Source organism: Capra hircus, chromosome 13 (assembly GCF_001704415.2).
Source record: "Capra hircus breed San Clemente chromosome 13, ASM170441v1, whole genome shotgun sequence".
Classification (NCBI taxonomy): domain Eukaryota; kingdom Metazoa; phylum Chordata; class Mammalia; order Artiodactyla; family Bovidae; genus Capra; species Capra hircus.
In genome coordinates this window covers 30,934,299-30,949,872 of record NC_030820.1, presented here as the reverse complement: position 1 = coordinate 30,949,872, position 15,574 = coordinate 30,934,299, and the positions used below count along the sequence as shown (strand labels likewise).

Here is a 15,574-nt window from a genome sequence, read left to right as displayed (position 1 = left end):
AAAGATATAATTTAGAACTTAAATTTACTTTATACGAAGGCAGATAAACTAATTATTGGATTTGGACTCAATTAGAGGCAGCTGCCTATGATATTACTAACTGGACCATGACGCCTCCAGTGACCTATATACAAGGCAGCGGGGTACCTAGAGTTGGTCCTAGCCCAGGTTCTTGAGCCTGGTAGTAGATGTGTAGTAAATATTTACTTGGATGCATTTATCCCCTTGTTTCTCTCTGGCATCATATTTCCTAGGCCTCAATGTAGTGTTGTGATTGTTTCTGAGTGTGTGTTTGCTTCCTCTTTGCCCCATCTTCTGTGATCTGGTTTTTATTTCCAGGTCCTTATTACATGCGGCCTAGCTCCTCACATCCTAATGTTTTTCTTTTTAATTTTTTGATATTTGGGCTGCCAAATTTAACTTTTAAAAGAAATGGTTATTAAAGAAATAGCTATTTGTAGCTACTATTTAACTTTGTAATACTTTCTCTGATGATTTTCCTAAGACCTCTCAAATACATTTATTTCAAGAACTCTTCACATTTTCTACTGATTTGGGACAGGGTTTACACATAATTGGGTTTGTATGTGTTTTGAGAAAGAAGTGCAAAGAGGGTGGTAATTGCAAAATACAACAGCAGTTACAAATTTTGACTGCTCTTTTAAGACTATACCAAAATTCTCTGAATCTGAAAGCATTATGAAAATGCCTTTCTTCAGCTGCAAGTCAGAGCAATGAAGGAAGACATACCCTTGTAATTATTTCTTTTACTCTTCTTATGTTCTCTCCTGATCTGTCAAAATTTTTAATTTTTGGTCTGTGAAATTTTTATGTTTGGATACAAATTAATTTTTCATTCCATTTAAAAACTTGCCTAAGCCTTCAAGGAGTGAATTCTGTGATATGTGAGTTACATGTTAATAAAGCTCTTCAAAAAAATTTACCTGAAACTTACCAAAACTTACCTAAAAGCATTTCCAGTGGTAGTGGGAAGCAGAATTATATCAATGTTAGAAGATGAGGAACAAATTGTAGTTAATTTCTAAATTTCCAAGCCATATGGCTTTTAAGAATATCTTTCACTTTTATGTTTTTGGTTTAATTTAGGAAAACTTTCCATTTGACTCATAAATCTATACCTTAATGGAGGAAGGAAAGCAAATATGAGAGATAATGACTAAAACATTTGTCTTATTTTTAGCACCAGAATGTTGTTGAGAGAGATGAACCAGAGGTACATAAATATTCCACTTCCCACCTAGTTCTTCCTGGCTTTGTTGTCGACTGACAACCTGAGATCTGACTAGATAATTGAGGAAGTGAGGAAATGTACTACAAAATTCTGTTATTTTAGCTCTTTTTTATAATGAACAAGTTGATCTTAAGGACTTGACATTCTAAGATATTCCATTTGTCATTACAGAAAGCTGTATACCTGCACAAGTGGTGGCTGCTGTTGATGTAAACACTGTTGCTAATGAAGTATATAAGTATAATTTTCCTCACACACAGTTACTGGCCAAGACAATTGAAGTGAGTAACAATTATTATTGTTTTAATAAATATATAGCAAGTAAAAATGTGATTGAGGAATACTGCAAGATACTGATTTCTGGTATCTTCATTTGAAGATAAGTCATATATAAATGAAAAGGTTTAGGAGAAGGGAATTAAATTTATATTTTTTAATTCTGTCAGAAGGTAGCATGTTATTTTTTTTCTTTCTTTTTAAAAATTTCTAGCTTTAGAGAGATACAATCAGTAATTTGGTCTTGAAAGAATTGAAAAGTAAGCATATACTCTATTTCTAAATGTTTAGTTTTATAGTGATATTAAACTTGGCTTAATTCTTAATTTTTAAGCAGTGCTCAGGTACAGTGTTGGAGAAGGAAATGGCAACCCACTCCAGTGTTCTTGCCTGGAGAATCCCAGGGACGGGGGAGCCTGGTGGGCTGCCGTCTATGGGGTCACACAGAGTCGGACACGACTGAAGCGACTTAGCAGCAGCAGCAGCAGCAGCAGCAGGTACAATATATACATAGCAGGAGGGAAAAAAAGAGAAAATGAAAAAAAATCATTGGTTATATTATTGGGTTGGCCAAAAAAGTTCATTCAGGTTTTTCTGTAAAGGTGTAGGCAAAAACCGGAATGAACTTTTTGGCCAACCCAATACTTACTGAATGCTACTTAAAAAAAAATTTTTTTTTTATTTTTAATTGAAGAATAATCACTTTACAGTATAATGTTGGTTTCTGCCATACATCAACATGAATCAGCCGTAAGTATACATATGTCCCCTCCCTCTTAAGTCTCCCTCCCACCTCTCACTCTATCCCACTCCTCTAGGTTGTCACAGAGCCCCAGTTTGAGTTCCCTGAGTCATACTATAATTCCACTGGCTATCTGTTTTACATATGGCAGTGTATATGTTTCCATAATACTCTCTTCTTGTTGACACCTGTCCAAGTTAAAGATAGTTTTTTGCTCGTGATGAACTCAGCAGAAGTATTTAACACATTGTTACTTTCAAAATACAGTGTAATATGAAATTGTGTTTTTTCTCCCAGTCTTATGTTGTGCAAAATTTTACACATATTTCTCATGAAACTGTAATTTATATGCAAGAAACTGTACTCTTTGTGTATAGTTTGAGTTTTGACCAATGTCCATGGGGTTGCAAGACTCGGACAAGACTGAGCACACACACACTCATACAACTGAGTCAGCACAGTTGGGACTTTAGAACAGCCACTACCCTAAAATGTTCCTAAGTGTCAGTCTCTTACCCCAGCCCTAGGCAACCACTGATCTGCTTTCAGTCATTACAAATTAAATATTCTATTTCTAGTATAACAGAAATAAAATCATGAGTGTAATTTTTTTGAGTGTGACTTCTTTTGTTTAGTGTAATGTTTTTTGCATTGTATCAATCAGTAGTTGCCTCTTCATTATTGTTCTGTGATATTCTGTATGTACAGGTATTTGTGGAAATTTCATATTGCAAACTGTGTATCTGTTCACATGTTTGATGTTTAGATTGTTTCCAGTTTTTGACTGTTATAAAAAGGTTGATATGAAGATCCATGTATAAGTTTTTGTGTGGACTTTTTTTTTCTGTGGGTAAATACCTAGGAGTAGAATTGCTGGAGTGTATGATAGACTTCTTTAATTTTATGAGAAAAAGCCAACTGTTTTACATAGTGTTCATACCATTTTATAGTCACACAGTCAGTGTTTAAGTGTTTCAGTTATTTTACATCTTTACCAAAAGTTGCTATTGTCAATCTTTTAAATCTAAGCCTCTCTTGTGAGCATACAGTGATATTGTTATTTTAATTTGCATTTCCCTGGTGACTAATAATGTTGAGTACTTTTTCATGTGATTATTGGCCATTTCTATGTCTTTGATGACATTTCTTTTCTATTTTTTTTGTTTGTTTTTTTATTGTTTGGTGTTTATGCTTTTTCATACTGTTCATGAAGTTCTCAAGGCAAGAATACTGAAGTGGTTTGCTATTCCCTTCTCCAGTGGACCTAAACTGTGGAAAGTCTGAAAGAAATGGGAATACCAGACCACCTGACCTGCCTCTTGAGAAATCTGTATGCAGGTCAGGAAGTAACAGTTAGAACTGGACATGAAACAACAGATTTGTTCCAAATAGGAAAAGGAGTACGTCAAGGCTGTATATTGTCACCCTGCTTATTTAACTTCTATGCAGAGTACATCATGAGAAACGCTGGGCTGGGTGAAGCACAAGCTGGAATCAAGATTGCCTGGAGAAATATCAATAACCTTAGACATGCAGATGACACAACCCTTATGGCAGAAAGCTAAGAAGAACTAAAGAGCCTCTTGATGAAAGTGAAAAAGGAGAGTGAAAAAGTTGGCTTAAAGCTCAACATTCAGAAAACGAAGATCATGGCATCTGGTCTCATTACTTCATGGCAAATAGATGGGGAAACAGTATCAGACTTTATTTTGGGGGGCTCCAAAATCACTGCAGATGGTGACTGCAGCCATAAAATTAAAAGACGCTTGCTCCTTAGAAGAAAAGCTATGACCAACCTAGACAGCATATTAAAAAGCACAAACATTCCTTTGCCAACAAAGGTCCTTCTAGTCAAGGCTATGGTTTTTCCAGTAGTCATATATGAGTATGAAAGTTGGACTATAAAGAAAGCTGAGTGCTGAAGAACTGATGCTTTTGAATTGTATTGGAGAAGACTCTTGAGAGTTCCTTGGACTACAAGGAGATCCAACCAGTCTATCCTAACGGAGATCAGTCCTGAGTGTTCATTGGAAGGCCTGATATTGAAGGTGAAACTCCAGTACTTTGGCCACCTGATACAGAGAACTGACTCATTAGGAAAGACCCTGATGCTGGGAATGATTGAAGGTGGGAGGAGAAGGGGATGACAGAGAATGAGATGCTTGGATGACATCACCGACTCAATGGACATGAGTTTGGATAAACTCCGGGAGTTGGTGATGGACAGGGAGGCCTGATGTGCTACAGTCTATGGGGTTGCAAAGGATTGGATATGACTGAGCAACTAAACTGAACTGAACTGATGTTTGTGCTATTATCATTTAGTTTTAAGAAATGTTCGCATTTTCTGATTTCACATTGTTTGTCAGAAATATGTGTAACAAATATTTTCTCCAGTTCTGTAATTTGTTTTTCCTTAACTGTGTTCATGAAGTGCAGAAGTTACTTTTTTTTTTTTTTTCGCTTTTATGGGACACTTTTTCTGTCTTGTGAAGTCTTTGTTTACTCCATTTTTTCCTGTTAGTTTTATAGTTTTGGCTTTTACATTTAGGTTTATGACCCATTTAAATGGTTACGTTTTGTGTGTGGTCTCAGTCAGTTCAGTCGCTCACTTGTGTCCGACTCTTTGTGACCCCATGAATCACAGCACGCCAGGCCTCCCTGTCCATCACCAACTCCCGGAGTTCACTCAGACTCACGTCCATCGAGTCGGTGATGCCATCCAGCCATCTAATCCTCTGTCGTTCCCTTCTCCTCCTGCCCCCCAATCCCTCCCAGCATCAGAGTCTTTTCCAGTGAGTCAACTCTTCTCATGAGGTGGCCAAAGTACTGGAGTTTCAGCTTTAGCATCATGCCTTCCAAAGAAATCCCAGGGCTGATCTCCTTCAGAATGGACTGGTTGGATCTCCTTGCAGTCCAAGGGACTCTCAAGAGTCTTCTCCAACACCACAGTTCAAAAGCATCAATTCTTCGGCACTCAGCTTTCTTCATAGTCCAACTCTCACATCCATACATGACCACTGGAAAAACCATAGCCTTGACTAGACAGACTTTTGTTGGCAAAGTAATGTCTCTGCTTTTGAATATGCTATCTAGGTTGGTCATAACTTCCCTTTCAAGGAGTAAGCATCTTTTAATTTCATGACTGCCGTCACCATCTGCAGTTATTTTGGAGCCCCCCAAAATAAAATCTGACACTGTTTCCACTGTTTCCCCATCTATTTCCCATGAAGTGATGGGACCAGATGTGTGTGGTCTCAGGTAGGGGTAATTCTTTTTAAGTGCATATAAAAGTATCCTAACACCATTTTCTGGAAAGACTATCCTTTACAAATTCTTTGACATCTTTGTTAAAAAATAGATCATATGTGTGTGAGTAAATTTCTGAATTCTCTCTTCAGCAGTATCTATGTTTTTATCCTTATATCAATAACACACTGTTGGTTATTGTAGCTTTCTAATATATATTAAATTCAGGCAGTATAAGTTATCAAAATTCTGAATTTATTTTTTAAGATGATTTTGAATACTCTCTAATTTACAGTTCTGTATAAATTTCAGAATCAGCTTGCCAATTTCTACCTAAAAAAGGTATTTTGATTGAAATTTCACTGAGTGGTTTTGGAAGAACTGAACTCTTCATAAAATAATCTTCCAGTTTATGAATATGGTATCTCTCTTTACTTATTTAGGACTTTATTAATGTGTATCAGCTATATTTTATAATATTTAATTAATATTTTGTAATATTTATTAACCTCGTATCCTATAACTTTGCCATATTGACTTATTGGTTCTGATAACTTTAATATTGATTTATTAGGAGTTTTAACATGTACAGTTCTATTGTGTGAGGAAAAATAGTTATACTTTTCCCTTCCAACCAGTATGACTTTTTCCTTGCCTTATTGCATTGTCTAGGACCTTCTTCACAATGTTGAATAAAAAGTGTGACATTGGACATCCCTGCCTTCTGCCAGATATTAGGGGAGAATTATTTAGTCATTTATCATTTAACATCTTAGATGTTAGCTGTATATTTTTCATGTATTACATGCTTAGAGGAACATGGGTATTTAGAAGCAGGTGAAGTAAATGAGAAGAAGACTGGCAAAGAGGTTGGAGGAGAAATAGGTCTGGGAGTCTTAAGAGTCAAGGTAGGAGAGAGTTTCAAAAACAAGAGAAGAATTGGTCAGAGGGATAGCCGTAGCTTTAGAAACTGGATTAAAAAAAAAAAATTATTTAAATACTTCTATGAGAGGAACCTGGAGACACAGGTTTGATCCCTGGGTCGGGAACATCCCCTGGAGGAGGAAATGGCAACCCACTCCAGTATTCTTGCCTGGGAAATCCCATGGACAGAGGAGCCTAGCGAGCTACAGCCCATGGGGTCACAAAGAGTCAGACATGACTGAAGCGACTGAGTATGAGCATGCCTTTTATTAAGTTGAGGAAATTTCCTTTTATTTCATTTTCTAAGAATTTGTATTATGAATGAATAGGTTTTTAATTTTGTCAGAAACTTTTTTTTTCATCATTTAACCCAATTATATAATTTTCCCTTTTATTCTGTTAATATGGTGATCATATCAACTCCTTTTTTGAATGTTAAGTCAGTATTGCATTCCTAGGGTAAATCCTACTCTTTTATGATATAGAATCAGTTTTATGTTAAGCTGCATCCCAGTTGCTAACATTTTATTAAGTATTCTTACATTTATCTTTGTGACTTTTGTACTTTCCTCATAAAATATTTGTGTGGTTTTGATATTAGGGCAATATCAATACTAGCTTTATATTGGGCTGAAAGTTTGTTTGGGTTTTCTGTGAGATGTTATGGAAAAACTCAAATGAACTTTTTGGCCAACCCAGTTGGCTTCACAAACTCTAATTTTATCTAAGAGTCTGTGAAGAACAAGTATTAGATCTTCTATAAATAATAGAATTTCATCACTGGAGCCATCTGGACCTGGAGTTTTCTTTGTGGGAAGGTTTTTAATTATGAGTAAGTGTCTGCCTACAATGTGGGAGACCTGAGGTCTTGGAGTTTTAAGAGTCAAGGTAGGAGAGAATTTCAAAAACAAGAGAAGAATTGGTCAGAGGGATAGCAGTAGCTTTAGAAACTGGATTTTTTTTTAAAATTATTTACATACTTCTATGAGAGGAACCAGGAGACACAGGTTTGATCCCTGGGTCAGGAAGATCCTCTGGAGAAGGAAATGGCAACCCACTCCAGTAATCTTGACTTTTAAATTATGAGTTTATTTATCTGTTATGAGACTATTGAGGCTTTCTATTTATTTTTCATTCAGTTTTGGAAATTTGTGTCTTTGAAGAAATTTATCTTTTACTCTGCTTTGTCAAGCATATTGGCATCATGTTGTTCATCATTTCCTTATATCCATTGTTTATCATTCCTGATGTTAGTAATTTTTATCTTTTCTGTTTTGTTCTCTACTATTAAAGCTAGAGCCTTACCAAATTTAGTGCTTTTTTTCAAGTAAACAGGTTTAGATGGAATTGATTTTATCTAGTATTAATTTGTACTATTTCACTAATTTCTACTAATCTTTATTATTCTTCACTACTTTGTGTTTAATATGCTCTCTGTTACACTGCTTGCCTTGGGACTTTAGATGATTGACTTGAGTTTGTGTTTCTTTTTTAATGCAAACATAGAATGTTGTACATTTTCTTAAATTTCAGTTACAAATCACAAATTTTCCCTGGTGGCTGAGAGGTTAAAGCGTCTGCCTGGAATGCAGGAGACCTGGATTCTATCCCTGGGTTAGGAAGATCCCCTGGAGAAGGAAATGGCAGCCCACTCCAGTACTCTTACCTGGAGAATCCCATGGAGGGAGGATCCTGGTAGACTACAGTCCATGGGGTCACAAAGAGTCGGACACGACTGAGCAACTTCAGTCACTCACTATGTTCATTTTCATTCAGCTCAAAGTATTTTCTAATTTCCCCTCTGATTTTTTCTTTGGCTCATGTGTTAATTTGTAAGAATGGTTCTAAAATTTCCAAATATTTAGGAATTTTTCAGATATCTTTCTGTTGCTGATTTCTCATTTCTGTTTTACTGGTGTCATACTGTGTATGATTTTAGTTATTTTAAATTGGTTGAGACTTGTGTTATGGCCCAGAATTCACTCTGTTTAGTGAATGCTCTGTCTCCTGTTGGAAAGAATGTGTATTCTGTTTTTGTTGAGTGGACATTTATAAATATCATTTGGGTCAAGTTAGTTGATAGTATTGTCAATTTTTCTGTATCTTTACTGATTTTTTCCTATCATTTGCTGAGAGAATGTTGTAATATCCATGCACAACTGAATGTCTATTAACTCCTTTTAGTTTTTGGTTCATTTTATCCAGAGCTCTTTTATTAAGTGTATATGCTTTATGATTGTTTTCTTGATTAATTGACCTGTTTATCATTATGAAATATTCCTCTTTATCCCTCAGAATTATTTCTTGTTCTGAAGTCTATTTTCTTGATATTAATATAGCTTCTTAAATTAATGTAACTTCTGCTTTCTTATGGTTAGTGTTTGTATGCATATATTTTATCCATCCTTTTAATTTTGCCTCTTTTTTTTTTGGCTGTGCCATGTGGCTTGCTAGATCTTAGTTCCCAGACCAGGAATTAAATCTGTGCCCTTGACAGTGAAAGCGCAGAGTTGTAACCACTGGACCACCAGAGAATTCCCTGTCCTTGCATTTCAATTAGAATTATTATAAGATCCCTTCATATTCACTGAGACTGTTCATTTTTAGTCTATCCTACTCTGTTTGCTTCATTTTAGAAGCACACTATATTGCTGTATCTTTAAGAGGTTTTTTTTTTTTTTGATATGTAACTGTTCATTTTAAGTATTTTTCACTTCTAGAAGTTTCAATTAATTCTTTTTTATGTTCTTGTCTCCTTATAATATTTTCATTTTCCTTTAAGTATTTGAACAAATTAATGATATTTATAATGACTGTTTTAAAATCTTTGTTAATTCCAGCATGTCATTGTTGGGCTTGTCTCTATTGATGGAGTCTTCCTCCGTTCACCCCCATTTGTCATGGGTCACATTATCTTGTTTTATTAGCATTGTAGTAATTTTTTATTGGGAGCCTAACATTGTACGTTTTACATTTTTGAGTGGTGGAGTTTACTGTAGTCTTTACTGTAGTCTTTACTGTTGGATTTTGTTCTCAGAAGTAGTTAATTTCAGATCATCTTGATTCTTTTTGAGGCTTATTTTAAGCATTTCAGAGTGTATGTGGAGTAGCCTTTACTATAAGGGTAGTGTAATCTTACTACTAATACATGACCTTTCTTTGATTGCTAGCTATTAAGTGTCCAATGTTCTCAACTAGGTTGTGGTGATAACTCGAATGATCTCTTGCCCTGAGATCTGGGAAATTTTTTGGCTTACAGCTTCCCAATAATGGTTCTTTTCCTGGCAGTTGGTCTTTGCCTACTTCAAAGCATTTTGCTTGATAGATGCACAGGTTCATGCTAAGCAGGACACTCAAAGGGAATGTTATGCAGATTTCTGTATTTCATTCCTTATGCAGCTTCTTTTAGTGTGGTAGTCTTGCTCTGCAAACTCTAGTCACCTTGACCTTGAATGCCAATGTCTCTCTTCAACTCATCTACCTTCCCAGGTACAGTGTGAGTGTCCTTTCCCTTCACTGCTGTGTGGAAATTATCTCCAAGTAGAAAGTCTAATTATCTTCAACTCTTTTTTTTTTTTTTTTTAATTTATCTTTTTCCAAGGAATGGCAGTCCTATCTGCCTGTGGTCCAATATCTGAAAATAGTTATTACATTTCTCCCAGTTTTCTAGTTTATTTACAAAAGGAAAGTAAGTCTCAGAATTTATTCCCTTCAGACAGAAGCAAAAGTCTCACAAATTTTATTTAAGTAAAATTTTAAATTTTATTTAAGTAAAATTTAAAATTTAAGTAAAATTTACAGTTCATTATACCATGAAGTCCACCACTTTAAAGTGTACATTTTTAGCATTTTTCTTTTTTCACTTACTGACAAAGTTGTGTAAGGATTACCCCTTGCTAATTCTAGAGCGTTCTCATTCCCGTAAAAAGTAACCTGGTGCCCATTAGCAGTGACTCCCCATTTCTCCCTCCCTCCAGGCCCTGGAAACCACTAATCTACTTTCTACCTCTATAGATTTGATTTTTCTAGGCATTCCGTGTAAATGGGATCATATAATATGTGGCCCTTTTTTGTCTGGGTTCTTGCACTTAGCATGTTTCCATATAGACATGTGGTTACATGTGTCAGTGCTTCATTTCTCTTAATGGCTGAATAATATTCCATTATATGGATGTACCACACTTTGTGTTTCCAACAGGTTTATTTTAAGCTTCCTTTTAGCTGGATACAAAATAGGTCCATTTCCTGGCTCTGTGATTGGGTATTCACAAGGTAAAAGTCATCTGTTTATGTGTTGAAGAACGTCTATCACTGATACTGAGAACAAAATATTTTTCTGCCCGGGCCTCATCGAGAGAATTACTGTGGGTATAACATCATCTTTCCAGTCACTGGTAGAGTGCACTTCATGAACATCATGGCCAACTGCACCAAGTCTGCCAGTCTCATCATGGACGTAGGGCAGAAGTAAATACAGGGTCAGGAGAAACATACCTGTGAAAAAGTAACTGAATTGACTCATATGTAGGCAATCTGCATTTAGGTTCCAAAATTTCTGTGACATAGATTATGATAGCAAAATTTATTTTATTTTAAAAAATTGCATCTAAGTTTAAATTTAATGTAAATATTTAAAAGTTGATGCGGCCAAATATCCAATTCAGCAAGGGTTTTCTCCCACTGAACAAAATATGAAACAACAACAAAATCTCAGTAAAGCGCCCATTACGTTAGATGACTTAACCTTTTTCTCTTTTTTACCTTCTAAGGGAAACTGTGAGACACTTTACGTATTTGGGGTTCCCAACTACATGCCAGAAGAAATTTGGGGGCATTTAGAATAATATATATGTAACCATTTTTCTAGTGATAGCTCTATTTCAGTACTAGTTTTAATAGATGATAACAAGTCATATTATCTGCATATGAAATAAGAATACTAGGGAGAGGAAAGAATGGAGATAGGTACCTCCCACTCATTTGAGAGGAGAGAATCAGTTCATTAAAACAGTGTCTATGAGAAAAAAGACGATGTGCCTTCCTACAGCTGTTAGTCTCTTCTTGGATGTTCTCTTCAGCCCTGTTCTGTAACGGAAAGAGTATGTCATGTCCAGATCAAATGTATCAGAAGTACATTGAGGGTCATGCTTAAAAAGCAGTTGGGAGTTTAATGGAGAACTTAGGAGTAATGAGAGACTTAAGGGGTTTTAAGTTTCATAAGCAGGAGGAGAAGGGGATGACAGAGGATGAGATGGTTGGATGGCATCACCGACTCAGTGGACATGAGTTTGAGTGAACTCCAGGAGTTGGTGATGGACAGGGAGGCCTGGCGGGCTGCAGTCGATGGGGTCGCAAAGAGTCGGCCATGACTGAGCAACTGAACTGAACTGAACTGAAAACAACATATTCTGATCTACTGAAATTTGAGAAAATTGACTTCATGCAAGTTATTGAGCCCTTAGAGGAACAGAGATATGACTGAGAACGAGTCTTTACCTGCAGAAACTTACTACTTAGTGCAGAAGTTGAGCTGGTGAACACTTTTCTTTGGGACTTCTGATTGAATGGCAAAGACACGATATTTCTATTCTAAAATTATATTTCTTTTCCTAATAGAAATAAGAGAAAAGAGGGATGGGAAACCATTATGAATGAAAATAGGATTTAAACAGAAACCAAAACAAAAAAGAAAACTGAGAAAAATAATGTCAGATATAGTGGCAATAAGACACAGTGAATGAAGATGGCAAAGGTGCATTCAATTTAGATCTCTCTGTGTCTCATGCAGCTTTGAGAAGGACAAGGGAGGAGACAAAGCAGACCCAGCAATTGTTTGTTCAAAGTGAAGAGAAGAGACATTAAAACATTCCAAATCACTGGGCTGAAAACATCACTGCAAGCTCTGCAGGCTTGTTACTCATTCTAAATGTGAGATCATGGGTTAAGGACAGAGGCATGGTCTTAAGTTAGAGAGCTTTGTGGGTTCTTCCCAGAAACTGCAGTGACAAAGTACTTGCTCTTTCATCTTTTTAGCAAATTTCTAGATTCAAGTGATTTCCATTAAAAAAAAAATATATATATATATATTAGTAATTAGAAAGGAGCCTTTGAGGCTGTGCTGATAGAGTACTTTTTGAAGGAAGGAAGTAACATAAACAAGCAGAATATTTACAGAAAAATTGTGTGAAGAAGCAGAAGAAAATTACAAACACACATCTCCATTAGTTTGAAACCTTAAATAAAACATGATATCTTCAGGAACTCAAATAAATGTATTGTTGTTCAGTCACAGTCATGCCCGATTCTTTGAAACCCCATGGACTGTAGTATGCCAGGCTTCCCTGTCCTTCAGCATCACCCAGTTTGCTCAAATTCTTGTCCATTGAATCGGTGGTGCCATTCAATCATTTCTTCCTCTGTCGTCCCCTTCTCCTCCTGCCTTCAATCTCTCCCAGCATAAGGGTCTTTTCTAATGAGTTGGCTCTTTGCATCAGGTGGCCAAAGTATTGTAGCTTCATTCAAAAGCAATAATAAGACAATAGACTTGAAAACTATCAGTGGCCTGGGAAGGAGAAAAAGAGATGAGAAAAATAAAACCATTATAGAAATAAAAGTTATGTCAGCGTGGCAAACAGAGAACAGCAAGGCAAACAGAGAACAGCAAAACATACGGGACAAAAACATTCAGTTCAGTTCAATTCAGTCGCTCAGTCGTGTCCGACTATTTGTGACCCCATGAATCACAGCATGCCAGGCCTCCCTGTCCATCACCAACTCTGGAGTTCACTCAGACTCATGTCCATCTAGTCAGTGATGCCATTGAGCCATCTCATCCTCTGTCGTCCCCTTCTCCTCCTGCCCCCAATCCCTCCCAGCATCAGAGTCTTTTCCAATGAGTCAACTCTTCGTATGAGGTGGCCAAAGTACTGGAGTTTCACCTTCAGCATAATTCCCTCCAAAGAAATTCCAGGGCTGATCGCCTTCAGACTGGACTGGTTGGATCTCGTTGCAGTCCAAGGAACTCTCAAGAGTCTTCTCCAACACCACAATTCAAAAGCATCAATTCTTTGGCACTCAGCCTTCTTCACAGTCCAACTCACATCCATACATGACCACTGGAAAAACCACAGCCTTGACTAGACAGACCTTAGTCAGCAAAGTAATGTCTCTGCTTTTGAATATGCTGTCTAAGTTGCTCATAACTTTTCTTCTAAGGAGTAAGCGTCTTTTAATTTCATGGCTGCAGTCACCATCTGCAGTGATTTTGGAGCCCCCAAAAATAAAGTCTGCCACTGTTTCCCCATCTATTTCCCATGAAGTGATGGGACCGGATGCCATGATCTTCGTTTTCTGAATGTTGAGCTTTAAGCCAACTTTTTCACTCTCCCCTTTCGCTTTCATCAAGAGGCTTTTTAGTTTCTTTTCACTTTCTGCCATAAGGGTGGTGTCATCGGCATATCTGAGGTTAGTGATATTTCTCCCGGCAATCTTTGATTCCAGCTTGTGTTTCTTCCAGTCCAGCGTTTCTCATGATGTACTCTGCGTAGAAGTTAAATAAGCAGGGTGACAATATACAGCCCTGACGTACTCCTTTTCCTATTTGGATCCAATCTGTTGTTCCATGTCCAGTTCTAACTGTCGCTTCCTGACCTGTATACAGGTTTCTCAAGAGGCAGGTCAGGTGGTCTGATATTCCCATCTCTTTTAGAATTTTCCACAGTTTATTGTGATCCACACAGTGAAAAGCTTTGGCATAGTCAATAAAGCAGAAATAGATGTTTTTCTGGAACTCTCTTGCTTTTTCCATCATCCAGCAGATGTTGGCAATTTGATCTCTGGTTCTTCTGCCTTTTCTAAAACCAGCTTGAACATCAGGAAGTTCACGGTTCACGTACTGCTGAAGCCTGGCTTGGAGAATTTTGAGCATTACTTTACTAGCATGTGAGATGAGTGCAATTTTGTGGTAGTTTGAGCATTCTTTGGCATTGTGTTTCTTTGGGATTGGAATGAAAACGGACCTTTTCCAGTCCTGTGGACATTGCTGGGTTTTCCAAGTTTGCTGCCATATTGAGTGCAGCACTTTCACAGCATCCTCTTTCAGGATTTGAAACAGTTCAACTGGAATTCCATCACCTCCACTAGCTTTGTTCGTGGTGATGCTTTCTAAGGCCCACTTGACTTCACATTCCAGGATGTCTGGCTCTAGGTGAGTGATCACACCATAGTGATTATCTGGGTCATGAAGATCTATTTTGTACAGTTCTTCTGTGTATTCTTGCCACCTCTGCTTAATATCTCCTGCTTCTGTTAGGTCCCTACCATTTCTGTCCTTTATCAAGCCCATCTTTGCATGAAATGTTCCCTTGGTATCTCTAATTTTCTTGAAGAGATCTTTAGTCTTTCCCATTAAACATTAACAGAAGTAAATGAAAAACATTCCTGAAATAAAACTTCCAACAATTAATGAACTGTATTACCTGTGAACCCTTACTGAAAAAAAATGATTCAGTAGCAATTCTAAGCAAGCAATGAATCAGAGTGGAAAACCCAGAAATAAAGCCGCCATGTTAGGAAAGAAATTATGGTCGGGAAGCAAGGTGAGAGTGTTATAAATCTTGGCAGTGTAAAAATACTATAATTGGAGTAGGAAGGGAAAGTGAGACTCAAAAAATATGTCTATTCTTTGAAAGATAAATGAAGCTGTAGATTTTTAGGACATTATTTCATGTTGTTGTCAGGAGCTCAGTTGAGCTGTCAGGGATCAGAGTAGCTGATTAAAGCAACAGGGCAAAAATGAAAGAGTGAAGCCTTGATTACTTACTGTAGAGAAAATGTCTCTGCCCTGCCCCCTGTTCTGTTTCCCTAGGGTTCAGCACCCCGCTGGGAAGTTGAGTGAATCAGCAGACATGGGAGTCAGCTAACAGTTGAGGGAGCCCCTGGTATTGGAGGAGAGTGCGATTTGCTGGATATAGTCATAGCAAGAGAAGTATCTTCAAGGGCTCTTCCTCCTCCCAGAAGGAGGCCTTGGCAGAAATAGATGGCAGCTGAAGAGGACTCTGTGCCTACAGATAGAGAGATCTTTGAATGCAAATAAGTGAAGAGCATGACCTTCCAGGGGCCTTGCTCTCAGA

At 37.1% G+C, this 15,574-nt stretch overlaps 1 protein-coding gene across 3 annotated transcripts in view; it reads left to right on the top strand.

Annotated features, from left to right (window-relative positions):
* Positions 1-15,574, top strand: part of TRDMT1 (tRNA aspartic acid methyltransferase 1) — a 92,855-nt gene that overhangs the window by 59,672 nt on the left and 17,609 nt on the right. For 2 of the 3 annotated variants that reach the window (XM_018057153.1, XM_005687979.3), the window contains exon 2: positions 1,424-1,533. The exons of the other annotated variant lie outside the window; for it this stretch is intronic. Coding sequence is in view for 1 of the 2 variants with exons in the window: in XM_005687979.3 (XP_005688036.2) it covers positions 1,424-1,533 (110 nt within the window). In the remaining variant the exon portion in view is untranslated. The remainder of the gene's footprint in view (positions 1-1,423; positions 1,534-15,574) is intronic. 3 annotated transcript variants of the gene reach the window in all.